Source organism: Chroicocephalus ridibundus, chromosome 7, assembly GCF_963924245.1.
Source record: "Chroicocephalus ridibundus chromosome 7, bChrRid1.1, whole genome shotgun sequence".
Classification (NCBI taxonomy): domain Eukaryota; kingdom Metazoa; phylum Chordata; class Aves; order Charadriiformes; family Laridae; genus Chroicocephalus; species Chroicocephalus ridibundus.
In genome coordinates, this window is record NC_086290.1 from 57,583,541 (window position 1) to 57,600,966 (window position 17,426).

General features: G+C 47.5%; 1 protein-coding gene across 5 annotated transcripts in view; it reads right to left on the bottom strand.

Annotated features, from left to right (window-relative positions):
• The window catches only part of CUX1 (cut like homeobox 1), a 280,930-nt gene extending 264,221 nt beyond the window's left edge, over window positions 1–16,709 (bottom strand). For all 5 annotated transcript variants that reach the window (XM_063341501.1, XM_063341500.1, XM_063341499.1 and 2 more), the window contains exon 1: window positions 16,573–16,709. In XM_063341501.1, the coding sequence (XP_063197571.1) occupies window positions 16,573–16,635 (63 nt within the window). In that variant the 5' untranslated portion in view covers window positions 16,636–16,709. The remainder of the gene's footprint in view (window positions 1–16,572) is intronic.
• Between the last annotated feature and the right edge of the window lie 717 nt (window positions 16,710–17,426).

A 17,426-nucleotide genomic window follows, 5' to 3' on the forward strand; every position in this document is an offset into this window, starting at 1 on the left:
TATTTCTAAGCGATTGTAGCAGGTGTTCTAAAGGCATAAAGCTACTGAGTTACACAAATCCATTTAGAGTCACAGACACGGAAAAAGTAAAAGGTGACCAGAAGGTTCAAACCCTCACAGCAGCTGAACATTGTTCCTCTTCCCCTGCAGACGGCAGCAGCTACGAGACCAACTCCACCATGACCTTCAGCAAGCCAAAATACAGTATTAAGCAGTGAAGTACAACGATCATTAAAAAAGAAAAAAAAAAAAAATTAATGAAGAGCCTTCAAAGGAGGATGCAGCATATATATACATCCTACAAAGCTCAGAAAAATACCATCACTTAAGGATTGCTAGATCTGTTTTAAAATACTGTTTCTTTTCAACGTCATTAAGCAGGGTTACACGTAATATCTTAGATTGTATGAAAACGTTTTAAGAAAAGAGGAGTCTAATGTGGGGTGGGGGTCTGTGAAAAGTACTCTATGAGAGTGAAGTACTGCGGAGGTGACAAGTCCTATTCAGACTTTACTAAAAGCTGTACATGAAATCTAAATACAGCCCAGAACTGGTGGAGGAAATTCAGGGAGAGCCGACTTGCCAATGTAACATGTAACTTTACGGAACGATTGCCAGTTATCAAAATTGCATAAGCCAAGAGACAACACTAACTATAAATATGACTACCAGCGATTCCACACAACCCAAAAGTGTCCTGCCAAGCCCTCCTTCATGTTCTCTCTCACACAGACAAAAGGCCTCAAAGCCATGGGACATCTGCCAGGGAAACAAATGAAGTTAAAAAACCAGAAGAACATGAACATGTACTAACCTAAACTTGTGTGTTCTTTCTTCCCAATTCCTCCCCCAACACCTCCCCCTACAAAGACGACGTCTCAGTTTACTGTACTCTTTTCCTTCTCCCAACCAGTCTTAACTCTTGGACCAATGTTTTCAAGTTTCCCTACCTTTGAAAAAATAATGTTCAGTTCTTAAATGTTTTGCCAGATCTGGACCACACCCTGCCCTCTCCCGAAATCTTGGTTGTTTGTCTCCTATTGCACATAATCAATTATAGCGCTTTCAGGTTTGTATTTTGCATGGTGGGAGCTGATCCAGAAAGGAGATTGTGCTTGTGCGAGCTTGCGTGTTTACACAAACATACACACACACACACAGCTTTATAAAACTGTTTTGTTTCCAGAGAACTGCAGGGGATTTTCCTCAAACTGAGTTTTCCACCTGTAAGCAGATAGCACTTGGTACAAAAAAAGAGGCCGAAAATTCCACTTACCAGGTCACGCTAATCACTTAAAATACGAAGGGAAAAAGCAAGATCTCTGTCACTCTATCACCACAAGAACCGAGTATCTATCATAAGCAATAACCGCAGAAAAATGCACCAAGACACCCAGCAGATATCTTCGGCTCCACTGTACATTTCGCTCTCCCCATTCTCATTCCCGGATTCAGTGTCAGACACCAACTCTGATGTTTGACAAAAAAGGGATACGGCAGATTGCCCACCAGCCGCATCGTGTGCTGCCAAGTGAGAAATACAAGCTTGGAAACAGTCTCGAGATTCCAGCCAGGACAGCAAGGCTGGAAGCATCACGCAAGTGACATAACGAAGCGTGGTGGGGAGAGGCTGGAGGGGACGTGGGAAGTTATTGCATGGAACAACTCTGCAGGGCACGCGAAGGAGCCGCTTTCCGTACCAAGCAAGACAACTTAATCGTTTAGGATTACCAAGAAATAACCGCGGTTTTCTTCCTTCTGACTTTTTTTAAGCCTAACTGCAAAATCCCCTTATCCGACATATTTTCACTTTCCTGTGAATGTTCTGTACCTATTTTTTCTATATTAGCTTCTGCAGAGCAACGCAGCAATCGGCTTTCAGACCATTCAGCAGAAGAAGGATCACCCCGGGTCTGGTTCACAACTTAGGACTCCTGCAACATTTAAAAAGAAAGTTTACATCCTACAAAAGACAAGAATCATCTTGTTAATTTGTTCGGTAGCTAGCACAACAACAGTGTGAACACCACACGCAGACAAATACTCCATTTGTCTTCAGACAGTTTTGAGAAGACAGACATTTTATCAGCGTATCTGTTAACACTTTCCTTCAGAAAATATGTTTTGCCTGCCAGCAAACAAACAACAAAATAACGTGTCATATCTGTAAAACGAGGGAGAGAAATAATCGGGATTAGCTTCAGAGTGCGGTAATAAAATAACAATAATCAAACGCTGGAACCTGTAGCTAACGTTTCAGCCCTGTGCTCGCAATCTCGCACTTACTTTTGCAACTTTGCAATACCCACGCACGCGGTCACGTTACACGGAGATTCTCTCCGGTTCTGCTCTTTAACGACAGCCAGAGAAACGTGACGGTTGTGAACTCGGCTGGCAGTGGGGCAGCTGGTGGGAAGCAAGGCACCTTACACAGGCTGCGCTACAGCTCCGTGATCCGAAAAGGCACGTCAGGTACAAGCCGGGGATGGAAACCGGAGCGCAAAGCGGGGATGGTGCTACTTGTTCAAACCCTCCTCAAGTCAAGGAGCACCACTGCAACTGACCTACCCGCTAATTTGGATCACAAGGAAAAAAAATTGCAAAATTCCGTTAACTTTTTGTTTAACTTTATGTAGCAACTGCTAGGTTCCAATTCAGGAGCGCGGGAGAAACTTTAACCAGCAAACACTATATGGGATCACTTTTGAGTGAAGCTTCCAAGATTCTGGAAACATTTTCACTAAGTTCCATAAATTGTAGTTCTAATTAAGGATTAAATTTGGAGACTAAACACCTCTTTATTTGAGGGCAGGGAGGCTTAAATCTTTTTGTATTAATGCTGAGCTATATCATCTGATATTTTTGCTATGACCAACCTATAAAACCTGTCGGCTTCACTCAGTTTACACAGGGCTCTAATTATGTTTAACTAGAATCTGAATGATCTAATTACTTAACATCTTATAGCACAAACTACTGAGGACATCTGGTTGAGCAACTGGCAAAGGAGTCGGAGGAATGAAATGAGCCTTCCGTACCCTGCGCAGGACCCCTGCGAGCAGCTCTCCCACCAGACAGGATCATTTTCCCCCCCCCACCTGAAATTTCTGCCGACTGAAAGCAGCCCTGCAAGAACAAATCATCCACGGGCTTCAAAGGGAGCAGTCAGGTGAAGAAAAACTCCGTGAGTGCCGCAAGTAGGATGGCGGGACTTTGGAGAAGTTTTTCATTTTGCTTTGCTCTTCATCGGGTGAAAATCCAGATCGTTCTCGTGCATCTCTGGGGCTCCTTCTCCCACCGTTCTTCAGAAATTGAGAAAGAGGAGATCGCCACGAGCGCTAAAACTGATGTCAGCTCAGCTACATCAGCGCCAGCAGGAAGCTCCCACACCTGCACACCTTGAGAGATTTTGAAGTTTTTAACCGTCACGATAGTGTAAGGGAGCACATTTTAGCAAAACCAGGGAAAAACTCCACTGGGGCACCGTGAAGTCATTCATACTGAGAGCACTAAGGTTAAACTGGAAATAACCAGCAACGTGAGCTGAAGGATCTCTCTTGGCCATGAAGCACTTCGCTTAAATGGTTCCCATAACGTCAGTCTTGGTCAGAGTCTTTCCCTGGGCCTGGCCATCCGCCAGCCTGATACCGTACCACGTACCTGAGGGCTCTTCAAAGAAAAGGGTGCCCAAAACACAGGAAGCTGCTATCGTGACCCCATATTGTGCCAACACGCTCCCACTTTGATCTCTTTTCCTTGAAACCACAGAGCACCGTACCCAACAGATTAACCTGACGTGGTCAGAGAAGAAATAAAACCTAAAAGTTCTGGTTAAAAACCCAGTAAAAGCTGCAATTTTCTGGTTTTTCCTTAACGAACAGATGGAAACCAGCAATAACCATCTGTGTAAAGCAGCAGTAACTGTAAGGCACAATAATTCCACAAAAATACACTAACAAGGTCAGTTAAGTGTTTCTCTAATTGTCTATTGCCCGTGACCTTTTTCAAAGATTTCAGATGAAAAAAACAAAACCAAAACAACTTGTGAAAGATCTTTTGGCACCTTCAACAGTAGCAGCACAGTTCGGTTCTGCATCCTGGGGAAATTCCAGTTTGGGAACAACGTTCTGCCTTCCCAGACTCCCCCCCCACCTCACGCGGACGTGCTCCTCACTCCGCCCCCTGATCCACCAGGTAGAACATCCAGCCTCCACGCTCCACCACAAAATCGATTATCCCCGAACAGGCAGTAAAACGAAGCCATTCCTGCACATGCAATGCAGCAAATGTTTTGGAATCCTTCAAGATCAAAGCCAGTCTATTAATAAACTTGTATTTTTATATTCCTTGCAGCTGAAAAATCCAATTAAAACACTACAGTGACCTTTTACCAGAGAACTAACTGCTGTCACAGTGAGGATAAAGTATCAGAAGACACCCTAAGCAGGGTTCCAGCAAAAATGGGATAGATACTGAAAGATACTATTACGCTTGTTTTACTTCAGTCACTGGGGTGGTAAAGGATGGCCTAATTCAATAGGAAGATCTGAGAGGCTTTTATTAGGTCTCCAAACTAGTGTAACTGACAGTTAAACAAACAAAGCATCAGGCCTTAAGTCAGCATTTAGAAAGTAAATTTATAATGAAAAGCTGACAATCAAGAAACCGTACAAAGAGGCTGCTGCCAACCGTCAACTTTAAAAAAAAAAAAAACCAACAAAAAACCAAACTTGTTATAGAATGAAGATTTCTTACCATTAAAATTAACTTTACAATTTGTTGGTAAAATGATTATAGCAAATAAATAGGGCGTAAAAACACTATGATATATGACTGCATTTTGCCATGACATCTAGAAGCAAACAAGATAAAAGAGCAACAAATGCCCCGGAACAATAGGAGTAGGTGGGTTTTCTCAAACCGGGCATGCCTGCTGGCTTACCAGCTTCCATTTCATCTACCTGTTCAAAACCAAAGTTCACTTTGAAAATGAAAAATAACAAATATATCCAACATTTCCTGATATCAGGAGCTTCTACGTTTGCTTACGTGCTCCAGAAGAAAGCCTTTACTACGGCAGGCTGCCTACCACCACCTTTCACCAGCAAGGGTCCTAGAGGGTACGAGAAGTCGCGGGACTGGAGACACAACAACCTTTGGCACAGCAGGCAGCTGCCGAGCACAGCAAGCACCTTCTACAGCACTGGGAGAGACGGCACTGAATGACCGAGTGCTGCGGTCCCCGGAGTAACTTTTTAGCCCTTGCAAGTCAAGGTATCGTCAAAAAGGTGGCACGCGCGACAGCACTGGGGCAGAGCGACCACTTCCCAAGATCCTGAAAACAATCTGAACTACTACATTCTTCTCCTAATCCTGCTTAAAGTAGGTTTTCACAGTTCCAATTTTAGACTTCAAGTCCTATTTACAGGACAGAAAATCCCAGATAGTGACATTAATCAAGTTTTACTTAGCTTGGCACATTAAAGTACTAACTATTCTCAGGATATGCCAGGACATCTCAGACGCTAACGGGTTCTAATTTATTATCTAAAGCAAGCTGATCACAGCACAGTGTGTGTGCTCTTTTAATCGTTCGTGCTGTATTTAACATATCACCCCAAGGAAAAAAAACAACCCATACAGTTCTAGTTTCACGAGTCGATGGCGTGGAGCACAGCAAAGGACTCGGACCGAACCAAATATCAGAAGCTGCACAAAAGAAAGCAGCTTTACAATACAACTTTCCAGCCATGGGACTGACCAAAGCTCTGCCTGCACACACCTAAAAAGCCTGAAACCAGCTCCTCCTCGTGAGCACGGAAATAGCAAACAATATTTTATACATAAAACTGAGAGCGTGGCTTTGTAAAACGATTTAATTTGATTCAAATTCCAATCTGAACCAGGGAAATAACCCCCAGTCCTGCAGGGGTTAAGGACCACCAGTAACACAGACAAGACTCGCACTGGAAAAGCTTTCTTCCTTAGGGAAGTGGGCAAGATAAATTCTCACAGGCGGATTCTTCCCTCCTCACCGTCTGCTTCACCGCGCACCTGATGCGTCCTGCATCCTGCGAAGCAAGAGCTCGGCAGCCCCCCGGGTTTGCCCCCACAAAGCAGCAAGTGTTGACTCATTTCTGAAAGGAGTGAACGAAAGGTACTCCGAGTTCAGGCAGCGACTGTGAGGATAAAGTAAGTTTGCTTGAGAAGACAGGCAGGGTGTTGTGAAGAGCGGTGGAGATGAGCTGAAGACGCGATATTAGCAAGCTGCCGTTTTCCAACATCCGAAGAATTTCGATAGCAAGACTCCACGCCAAAGAAAACGTGCAGCAACCTATAAGCAAAAGAAAACTAGAGCTCCTGAAAGAGACAGGGCAGAGCTGGAAGAAGGGAAGGGAGCAGTAACCACTCTATTGACAACTACTTCTTTTTTATTTTTTAAATATATCAAACACTTCTTGCACTCACATAAAAGAAACTAAGGTTACTGTTGTGTAATCAACTCTGTACAGAGGTCTCTCCACAGAAAATCAATTGCAAGACTACTGGCTCCTTGTTTTTAAATGTTTAATATTATCCCATCTCCACAATTAATATCAGCAAAGCAACTGTGCTCGTACCAGACATAGCAAACCAAAGTTGAGTACTATCAATATTAACACACAAACACAAGAGTTGCAACAGAAAAATAGATACGTAGTTTGCTGACAAAAATTAACATTATCGTATTTCAGATCATAGACAACGGGTACATGTTATTTATGCCTGAAAACGAAGCAAACGTCTTTAAGTGATAACACAATACAAATTTACTTTGACGTGCGCATGCAATAAAATGTGTAAACACCCAATAAAAATAAGATGAAAAATAATTACAGGCAAAACACAAGTATAAATTTTATTGAGCTATTCTGACAACATTTGTATTTCACATCAGCGAAACAAGAAGAAGAATGAAGCTGAGATAAGGAAGAGACAGAGAAGCCCGTAGACACAGCAGCAGACTGGTAGGGAGAGATTCGTGTCTACTCACAACTTAACCGTGGCCTAGGTTAGAAGAGGCAGCTCCTTCCCACCCGACTATGACTACGCATGTGTTAAAAATTAAGCACATGCAATAATGCTTACTGGGTCAGGGCCTTTGTGTTGTGCTAAATAGGGATAAAGCTTATTCACCTTTGCAAAGTTCACCGAGCGGAGCAGGAGACCCCTGGCAGCGGCAGGAGCTCGGCCTCGGAGCGCGGCCCCTCTCCAGCCTCACAGCGATTCGGGAGGCGAATGCACACAAAATGAGTAGGCGATCAATATTTCTGATGGCACAAGCAGACATCTAAATCATAACCCCCTAACCTTACTGACAGTCTTAGCAGACGGCTATCAATACTTAGACTACAAAACCTGAACAATTTGGATAAAAGATAGAAGTTGCTGTAGGAAAAAGTTTCACGCTACCCCATCACATGTGTTTTGTGAATAAAGAATTCCAGCCTTCAGATGCAAGTCTAACATCTTACATGAAACCCCCTCCCTGTCACCATTCGGGGGGCTCACAGGCTGCCATCTGCAGTCCTTACAGCCACCAGAGCATGGCTTGGAGAAAAGCCCCGCCAGCGACGGACCACCCTCCTCCACCCGAGGCCAGCCGCCCTTCCCGAGACAGGGACCTGCTCCTAGCTGAGGACTGCAGTTTTAAATGATGCAACCACAAACCACTGAATATTAAACTCAACATTCATATCACCGGGTGCCTACAGTGTAAATTTTAAGTGGCCTTTAATGTACAGAGAAATCTGAAGGGAAACTTGGTAAATTGCATATCTTGCCTTCAAACAGTATACCAAAGAACACAGAGGTATGTTTTAAAGTAAGTGTGTATGTATGAATAACTCCAGATGATAACTTTACTTGCAGGAAACATTTTCTCCCAGTGATTTGGTACCAATCGCCAACAATGTTTTTTTAGGACACCCAACTACTCAGTTCTTTTTTCCCCATTCATTTCTATAGACATTGCTTCCAGCAACGAGCCTGAAAGTACCTACAAATCAACAGTAGTATATCCTCTCTTTAATTCCTTCAAAAAGAAAGCTAACAAAGGTGCAGAAAATGTAACAAGTCTTATTTATCCACAAAAAGAGAATTAAGTGGACTAGTTAAGTGCTAACTCACAATCCTGTATCTCCAAGTGCTCCCAAAGAGGGTCAGAGCATTATCAGTGTTTCCCAGATGGAGTAAAGCAGCAGAGGCCCCAGCAGACCCAGCGCAGAGGCAAGCACAAGTACAAGCACACATCCACTGCTGGCAGCACGGCCGAAGCGCCCAACTTACTTCGAAGTCCCTACCACCCAGTAACCATCACTCAAACTGAATCCAAAGCAATTCAGGGCTTGGTACATTAGTACCACTCCCCCTAAGCGTTACTGCCCAAAGTATTCGCAGTGATAGATTTTTGATGGGCTGATGCCTACCAGGCAAAGCTTACCATTCTGGTTAGAGAAATCTTTTGTTTTCCTTCAAGTAATGGAGCAGCAACGCCATGCCACCTCAAATACCCAGCAGAGGTACCAGGGAGAGCAGGAGGAGTAAGACTCCACCCATCAAACTTCTCTGCTTTTAGCTTTGCAGTTCAGTTTCTACAGGAATAAGCTGGGGAATTTCCATGCAAAACATACAACTATTTTGCATCTAAGATATATCTAGTCTGAGTCTTCACTAAAACAAAAAAGAGGTCAGAAGCTACTAAACTGGGGGAGAGGGCGGTGTTCTAGGTTTTTTCTTTCTTTTTTTTTTTTCCTTTCTTCTTTTTTTTTTTTTATGTAAGGACAACGAGAATGCTTCTACTATTCATACCTTAAAAGACCATCCAATTGGTTAAAAAGCTATTTAAGTCTAACAAGAACATAAGCCCTATTTGTCACAGGGCAACATTTAAAAATCTGCCAGCGTACTCTGAAGTCATACCATCACCCTGGTATCTCCTGTATGAATCTTCCCAGGATGTTTCCACAAGAACAGCTTGGTGGTAAACCCCAGGCTATCCTTTTACACGATCAGGGAGCGCAGGTGAGCTGGATGTGATTGCAACACTACAGCCAGGCGTTTGCTGGGAGACCCTCCATGCTCCCCAGCTGCACTGCCGAATATTTATATAAATTCTAAAATAAGCTCTCCTCCCAACTGCGCTGCAGTAAGAGTTTCATTTCCAAGTCCTAGGCTACAGCTCACTCCTTAACTCCTTCCTTTCTCCACCACTTCCCTCTGCCCCATCCAGTCCTTTAAACAGTGTCATTTCCCCCACTCTACTTGTTTTTATTTTTACTTCCCTGCTGCATTACTGTCCCCAGCTTGTCACACGTGAGCCACAGACTGAAGCCGACATTCCTCAGCAAGGGAAGACCTCTACCATGGAAGCATCAGGAGTGATTCAGGCTCCCTGGACATACACGTAGCCCCACAAACCCATAAGAGCAATCCCACGGCCACACGGTACGACAGCAGCACAGGACCATCCACTCTCCATAGCTCAAGGGATACTACAAAATGTTCAGAGGAATTAGACCACAGCTCCGTCTCACCCGCGTACTCCTGTTCCAGGGCTCACCTGACCATTAGCCAAACACAAGATCACTGGAGTCAATGAAATGAGGGCTCTACCTCCACTGCAAAATTAGTACAGCTGTTTACTAATAATTTGGCCTCAATTTTCGTATCCTTCACAGCAACCTTGCACTGGCACTTCCAGATGCTGTTATGCCCAAGCTTATTTATTCATTAAGGTACCTTGCCACACAACAAAGGTAGGAACAACAGGATCTGCTCAGCTCTGATGTATGAGCAACTCTGAGAAAGCTTCAGAGACAGCCATGGCCTACACCCTTACATACCTTAAATGCTTGCAGACAGAAACACAAAGATATGGGGGAATTTAAAGCATCTAAATACGGCAGCTTAAATATTTTTGTGCATCTTTACCTCTGTTTTCCCAGGGCAGATGACTGTGGGTCCATGAACCCGACCGGGAGACAGACAAGTGCCTCCCCTCCCTGAGCCAACAGCACAACTCCAGCCCCCACTGAAACTTCCTTATTGCCCCAACTGTCGGCAAAGGCATTAAATTACTGCAAGGCAAGGAAGCAAGTGAATTGCCAGCGAGGCAAAAAGCTATGAGACAACACAAGTCTGAAAGGCTCCAACTCCAAACCCACATCTGCTGCAACACATCCGCACAGAGCTGTCGGGCCATCTCCTGGCTACAGAACTTTCACCCTGAGAAATACATTTATTTGCGATAAGTACTTAACTCTGCTAAGTCACAGAAGCGAACGAGTAAGCAGCAGCATAGTTAGAACTGCTGTATCCCGCTAGAGTCAAAACACAAGCACCATCAGGGAACCGCAGCGGGTCTAGTACAAATTCTTTCCTGCCTACTGCTGTCCCAGAAATGCAAGTTGTGCTCGACAACAGGGGAGACCACTGCTACACCCAACAGCCTACAGCCAACATCTGAACGCTTTGTCTTTAGCCTTTTATAAAAACTTACTGCTGTTAACATACAGCGCTCTCTCTGGATTTCCATGCTCTTCGCAACCCAAGCAATGTGATATACCGTACTTTCTTCGTTATAACTAACAATAAAAGCAGAAAATACTAACTTATGTGCCTTGTCAAACCGGAGACAACAAAAGCAAGCCAAGAACATGTATGTCACAAAATGAGTAAGATTTATCTTATCTTTACTAATTTAAGGACGTTAACTATTCTGATCATGGGGTCCAAGTTTCTCTTATCTTTCCTGGTAAATTCACCTCCACACCTACCATCCCGTGTGCGAGCGCTCCTGTACAAACCTCTTCGCCCTAGACTCCTTGTCTTCTGCTAACTATCCCATTTCAGCTTTCTCCCTCTCAGCCTCGCATCTTCCTCCCTACTCCTTTCACACAATGCTGGAACATCGTCACCGTCTTCTCAATCCAGAAAACATTGTATTTTCAACATCTTGCCCATAAAGCATATGGAAAACAACCACGCACAGAGAATAAAGAATTCTTTGCACAGAGGGCAAAGCATAAAATGTAGGGAGCACGTGCAAGAGAAACCTGAATATACAAGATGGGATCTTACTAACCTGCTTACATAAAAAGGACCACCAGTCAATGAGCGCTGTCTGCTTGGTGTCTTAAAAAATACTAAGCATCCATATATATATATCTCTCTATATCTGTTCTCTAGCCAATAAATAAACTGCCTTTATTTTCAGCCTCAGTGTGATCAAACTGAAACTTTGGATTATGTATTTTTCTACATCCACTTTTTGCATTACAAATCAGCTTGCAAATAAAGAGTAATTGTTCATTGGAATTTCAGACTGCATGTAATTTCTTCTATCGCAAATGTTTCACCCATTACTTATTTGGTATTGTTATACACAGCCAAGTAATGCAATTTTTTTTTTCAAAAAAACCCAACCATTACCATATTCCAAATCCTCAGTACTGCATTTCTCAATACATTATCCAATTAACCACAAACTTGGCATAAGAGCAGAGCGACTGAAACGTGCGCTAATTCTGCCATGTTTCAGATGGGCACTATTTCATTTGAGGAACAGGAAAGAGTGCTAGAAAAGCTTTCAGAAATTTCTTTCCAAGGAACGGGACTCAAGGAACAGGATTCAAGGAATCCTATGAAAGCCAAATTCTCGAGCCAGAAGTACACCGAAGGCCTTTCCTCCAGCATGCCATGCATGTACAAGCCCAGGGACACCACCCTGACCACCACAAAAAGCCACAGACAGCCTTCCTGCTGCAGGGAAGCAACGACAACTATCAAGAGTTCACTGTAAAAGCGGTGGCTTTTACATCCCTCTCAGTTCCCTGTATTGCTTGAAGAACTACCAAACTGCTTTCACTACACATCTCCGACCAGGTGGGGAGGAGCAGAAACATATTTACAGGAGCCAGAGACTCTCTTCTTCGTACACATTTCACTACCATTTTAAATAGTAAAGCACTGCCTACTTTTAGGACAGAAACCACAAGTTTTACAGTGACCTGCACAGATAAACAAAATTAAAACCCTCAGATGTGACTGCTAATCCCACTTGTGATAAGTTCGTTAACTCCTTCACTTAAAGCAAATCAGCTTGTGCTCTGGTACAATCAGATCCAGCTAAAAGATGCCAAGACCTCCACCTGTTTCTAATTAAATAATAGAAGCCCTTCAGTATTTAAAAGCTACTCATTACTACTTAGTTTTCCCAGATTTTCTTACAAATGTTATAATGTTATAAGATCAATGGTTTACCTTAAACAATTAGTCACAGCATGCATAGAACTAATACTCCATCCTTAGTTTAAGCGTATATGATGCAACACCAGAATGAGATTCGAAGAACAGAAACACCCGAGCAAGATTTAGCTTTAGATTTTCATTTCCCTAGCTTGATAGGAACAAGTTACACCATTCTGCTCAAAAGCAGTAAGAAACTGTATTTTTTTCCCATTATGATGACATTGAGAGACTTGTGCTTAGTGTCAAAATACTTCCACACATAGTTTGTTTACTTTTCAAAGAGTAGCAAATTTTTCCATTCATCCTGCAGATTCAACTTAGCTCAAGCTAGACTTACTCATGCAACACGCTGGTCAAAAAGATACAGCAGGGCCAAATACACACACGCATCCAGAACTATTAAACAAAATCTTAAAGAGGACTGCCTGCCATACCCACAGGAACACGACGCTCATTTTCCTGTTCTCCAGCAAAGGGCTGTTTTTATGGTGAAGGTGATGGTGACACCACAAACTACAGCCTCGAACAGGACCCGCAAGAGCGGGTAACCTTCACGCTGCTGTACGTCAACCTGATTCAGATCACACAATTGCTCCCAAACAGGAGATGCAGTTTTAACTCGAGGGCAACAGCGTTTCTCCGGTGATTTAATTTGCATTTATTGCCACAATATTCACTGTTTGCAAGGATCTGTTTTCTCTAGGCACTGCGATTCCCTTGCCATCAGGTATCAAACATGGGTCCATCTGCAACCACACGGCAAACTGATGCAGAAACCCATGCCATGCTAACTCCACCATTTCTTTCGGAAACAAAACCAACCTTTACTAAAGAAAAGGGTTAAGCGTTGAGCTGCCTGCCTTTCAGGTACAGTCTCAAGTGAAGAGCCGCTTTTGATACCTGTAGGAAACTGCCATTTTTGCATCTCATATTCCATTTGTGAACAGACCTTTTTGTTCTTTAATCCAAGTTCTGAATTATTTAATCGTGCCTCCAACTCTTGAAATCTCTCTTCCTATAAACAAGAGGTTATTTAGGGAAGGGAAATAAATAATTAAAAGAGCGAGACCCTAAAGTGTTCCTGTCTCTGGTTTTAATTAACATTGATACAACCCCGAGAAAGCTGTCGCTTACTATTACAAGGCAGGTCGAAGCTCACCAACAGTTAAATGTCGCCTTCTAAGAGAAGGTAGAGGAGGAAGTTGTGAGCAGACAGGGCGCATGTCGCTCCGCTGCCAGCGACACGGGACAGCACGGCCTCGGCTCCTCACAACCACCTCGTGCAGGAAAACGGTAGGTTCAACGCCATCTAGACCCAGAGCTGTGAGAGCCAGAGTTTACGGGGCACAGGCGGAACTGTGTTAAGCGTAAATCCTTCAGGTTTTTTTTCTGGGATAGTGCAAGGGAAGTGCAGACGAAAGCATTTCTATTTTCTGTAATTCCACACTCAAAACACGTTAGTGCAAATGAATGACGGGGGAAGGAGGGAGGGAGGTATGGACAGTTCTGTAAGACTGAACTTCATACTCACTAACAATAGTTTTTACAGCATATTGCTTCATCTGCAAGTGGGAGTAAATATTACACTACCTCTTCGTGCAGATGGGTGGATTAAAAAAAAAAAAAAGCTAATTTGAAACAAGTTAACTATTCTGCATATGGACGAAGGTACTCTCTACCTCTCTGGTAACTCCAGGACTCTCCACAGACAGACTCCCTGCAAAGTCAATAAACTTTGCACTGCACACGGATTGCCCAGTGAACCTGCCAAAAGGTGAACAGCCTCCATCCGCAACACGTATAAATAATCACAAGTCCTCAAAAGCAGGTAATGAATATTGTTCAAACAACTTTAAGCTAGCATTACCAGAATGCTTCAAAGGAGAACCTACAAGCTGTTCAAGTCAGACTGTCACATTTCATCTGCAAAAACGAGATTAAGGTTTGTACAGTGATGCTCCACAGCAGGTTTTACAGTATGCACAGGAATTAAATTATGATAAAAGTGAGCTATTTTTTACTAAAAACAGAATAGAACAATCTATCAAAATGCCATTTGGCTGCGTTCATTACATTTTAGAATTTAATTTACATGATAGATACTTTAACATAGTATGTTTTAATCAATAAGCGTTTCTGAAGGCTTTATTTTTATAGGAAATATTTAGACTTCTTCAGCGTTAAACGCAACACCACGGCAGCGATGTTAGGAGCGTTTATTTTCCTATGCTAAGCAAGTACAACCGCACATACACAGAGGCAAAAGCAAAAGTCCACAATTAAAGATGTCAGACCTTGTTTAACTACATCTTAATTTAATCCATTTTATTTTATACAATTCTACATCTGGATCTCATTTTCTGTATTCCTGTAGGTATTCTGGGTCACTATTAAGAACCCTTTCAAGTTAGCAAAGTTCAGCCAAGACTACCTTAATCCAAAGCCTTTAAAAGAAACAATAAAACACGAAAGGGGGGTAAAAAGAAAGAAAAGCCTGAGACAAAACGCTACGTTACCCCACCTCCTAATGCACCTGAAAGTCAGAAGGGACCAGCCTCCTGCTACAGCTCCTACGCAGCACTTCCCCTTTCGGGGGGCGCCGGGGTGTTTTCCTTAGCATCGCTCCCCCCGGCTCGCCCCCTGCCAGGGGAGGGGAGGGCGGCGGGTCCCGCCGTGCCCCCGGCGCCCCCTCCCCACCTCCCGCAGCATCCCCTCACCTCCTCCGGCGGGGCCGCGGCTCTGCCCGGCATGAACGCACCGCGCTGCCCGCCGCCGGCGGGGCTCCGGCCTGGGGCGGGGGGGGGGGTGGGGGGGCGGAGGGGGCAGGGTGGGCGGCCGGCGGCTTTTCGAGCCAATTTATTTAAACGGGAGGCAGCGGAGGGCTCGGAGAGGCAGGGCAGCGCCTTCCTGCGCCAATCAACTGGGAGAAACAGGCGTGTTGCAATCCCGTTCAGCGGCGGGAGCAGCACCAATTCATCCTTTGACAACCTGCCCCCCCCCCCCCCCCCCAGCTTCCCCCCCCCCCCTCCGCCCGACAACCCGCCCCGGCCTTATCTATGCCCCGGCAATTATACGAAATAGTGGATCCGCAGCTTCCTCGGGGCACGCACCCAAGGGGCGAAGGGAAGCTGGTTCGCGGGGACTTTCCCTCGGAGGGAGGCGGACTTGCCGGCTGCTCTGAGCCAGCACAGTAAAGCACCGATATCCCGCTCCTCTGTCAGATCCCGGGCAGCGGGGGAGGCCGGAGAGCCCGGGAATTATGTAAGCCGGCCCTCCCGCCGGGAGATGCCCCTCCGCCGCCGGCCGTGCCCCGCCGGGCCGGACGCCCCCGCCGGCCCCTCACCGGACCCCCCGCCGGCGGCGCTGCCCCTGCCCTCCCGCACGCCCCGCCGCGCACACCCCCTCCCCGGGCCGGGCAAGGCCGGGCGCTCGCCCCCTTCCCGCCCCGCGGGACCCCGCCGCGGCTCCATCCCTCACCCTCCCGCCCCCCCCCACCGGCGGCTCCCCCCCTTCGTTCCCCCCCCCCCCCCCCCCGGCGCGGTGCCAGCGGTGGCGCGGCGGGCCGGAGCCCCCTGCCCGCCAGCGGCGTAGGGGCGGGGGGCCGGCACCCCGCCGTGAGGCGAGGCAGCGGCGGCCGGGCAGCGGCGGGGGAGCGCCCGCCTGGCCGGCACCACAGCGCCCCCAGCCCCCGCCGCTCCGCGCCTGCACGCCGAGCCCGGCCGGCTCCCTGCGCCCCCACACAAAGTCCCAGCACTCGGTAAACTTTCCCCGGCTCCCGGGGAGAAAAGGCGGCGGGGAAGCGGCGGCGGGAAGCGGAGGGGAGCGGGGGGGGAGGGGGGGTGGGAAGCAGACGGGCAGGCGCGGGGAGAGGAGCGGCACCGGCAGCCCCGCCGCCGCCCGCCGCCCTAGCCGCCCCGCACGGCCCCGGCCGCCGGAGGGGGGAAACGGGAAGCGGGGAAGCGAACAGCCCGGGACGGAGCGGGCGAAGCGGCGGCGGCCCCGGCAGCGCCGGCTCCGGCGCCATCTTGGGCTGATCGATGAATTGAACAAAGAGGATCAATTTCCGATGGGGCCGGTGATCAATGGCGGGGGGGGGGGGGCGGAGGGAGCGGAGCGCCGCGGCCGGGCGGAGCGGGGGGTTCCCTTTAGGCGGCGCGGGCCGGCAGCGGGAGGAGGAGGGGGAGGCCGGGCCCGAGGGAAGGCGGAGAAGGGAAGGAGGGGAAGGGGGGGGGGGGGTCCGGCGGCGCGGCCCGGCCGGTGCGGCGAGCGGGGGAGCCTGACCTGCAGCTGCTGTAAATCAAAGCGCTTCCAATATTGAAACATCGATCCCACATTGGCCGCCATCTTGAGACATATTGAGACAGAGTGAGCGGCTGATAGAGAGAGAGGGGCTGGAGTTCAGGAGCCGGGAGGGAGGGGGAGGGAGGGAGGGAGGGAGGGAGCCGGGGGGAGGAGGGGCGGGGGGGCACGGGGGAGGGAGGCGGGCAGGGAGCGCCCAAATCCCGGCCTGGAGCCCGCGCCGCCCGGAACACGGACTCAGCCCGTGCGATGGCGGGGGGGGGGACACACCGCGCCCGCGCGCTCACAGGGCGCACACCCCCCCCCCGCCACCGTCCCCCGTGTGGGGGGGTGACACACACACACACACACCCCCCCACACCCACACCCACACACACCGCGGCGGGGACGGCCGAGCCTGGCGGCGACAGGCGGCGCGGGGCGATGCGGGGTGCGGTGCGGGGGGGGGGGCTGGGGTGGAGGGGGGGGGGGGGGGCACTGCGGAGCCTCCGCGGGCGCGGTGCGGGCGGGTTAATGGCAGAGCATCCTGCGCGGCAAATGGTTCCCAGCGGCGCCGGGAGGGTTGTGAGCCCTCTCGGGGAGGCTGCGGTCTAAAATTAGATAAGTGGAGAGAGTTTAGGGGAAACAACAATGAAAAAGTACATCGCAGGCAGCCTGATTCACTGTGTCCGGGGCGGTACGAACGCGTCTTTAAAAGGGATTTATTTAAACGTAGACAGGCACTTACTCACGGGGCTGGTGCCACTGACCACTGCCTCGGAGGGGATGGCTCGGGTGAAGGCTGGAAAATCAGATCATAGCTCCGTGCAGGATATCCATAGAAACGGAGATTAAAA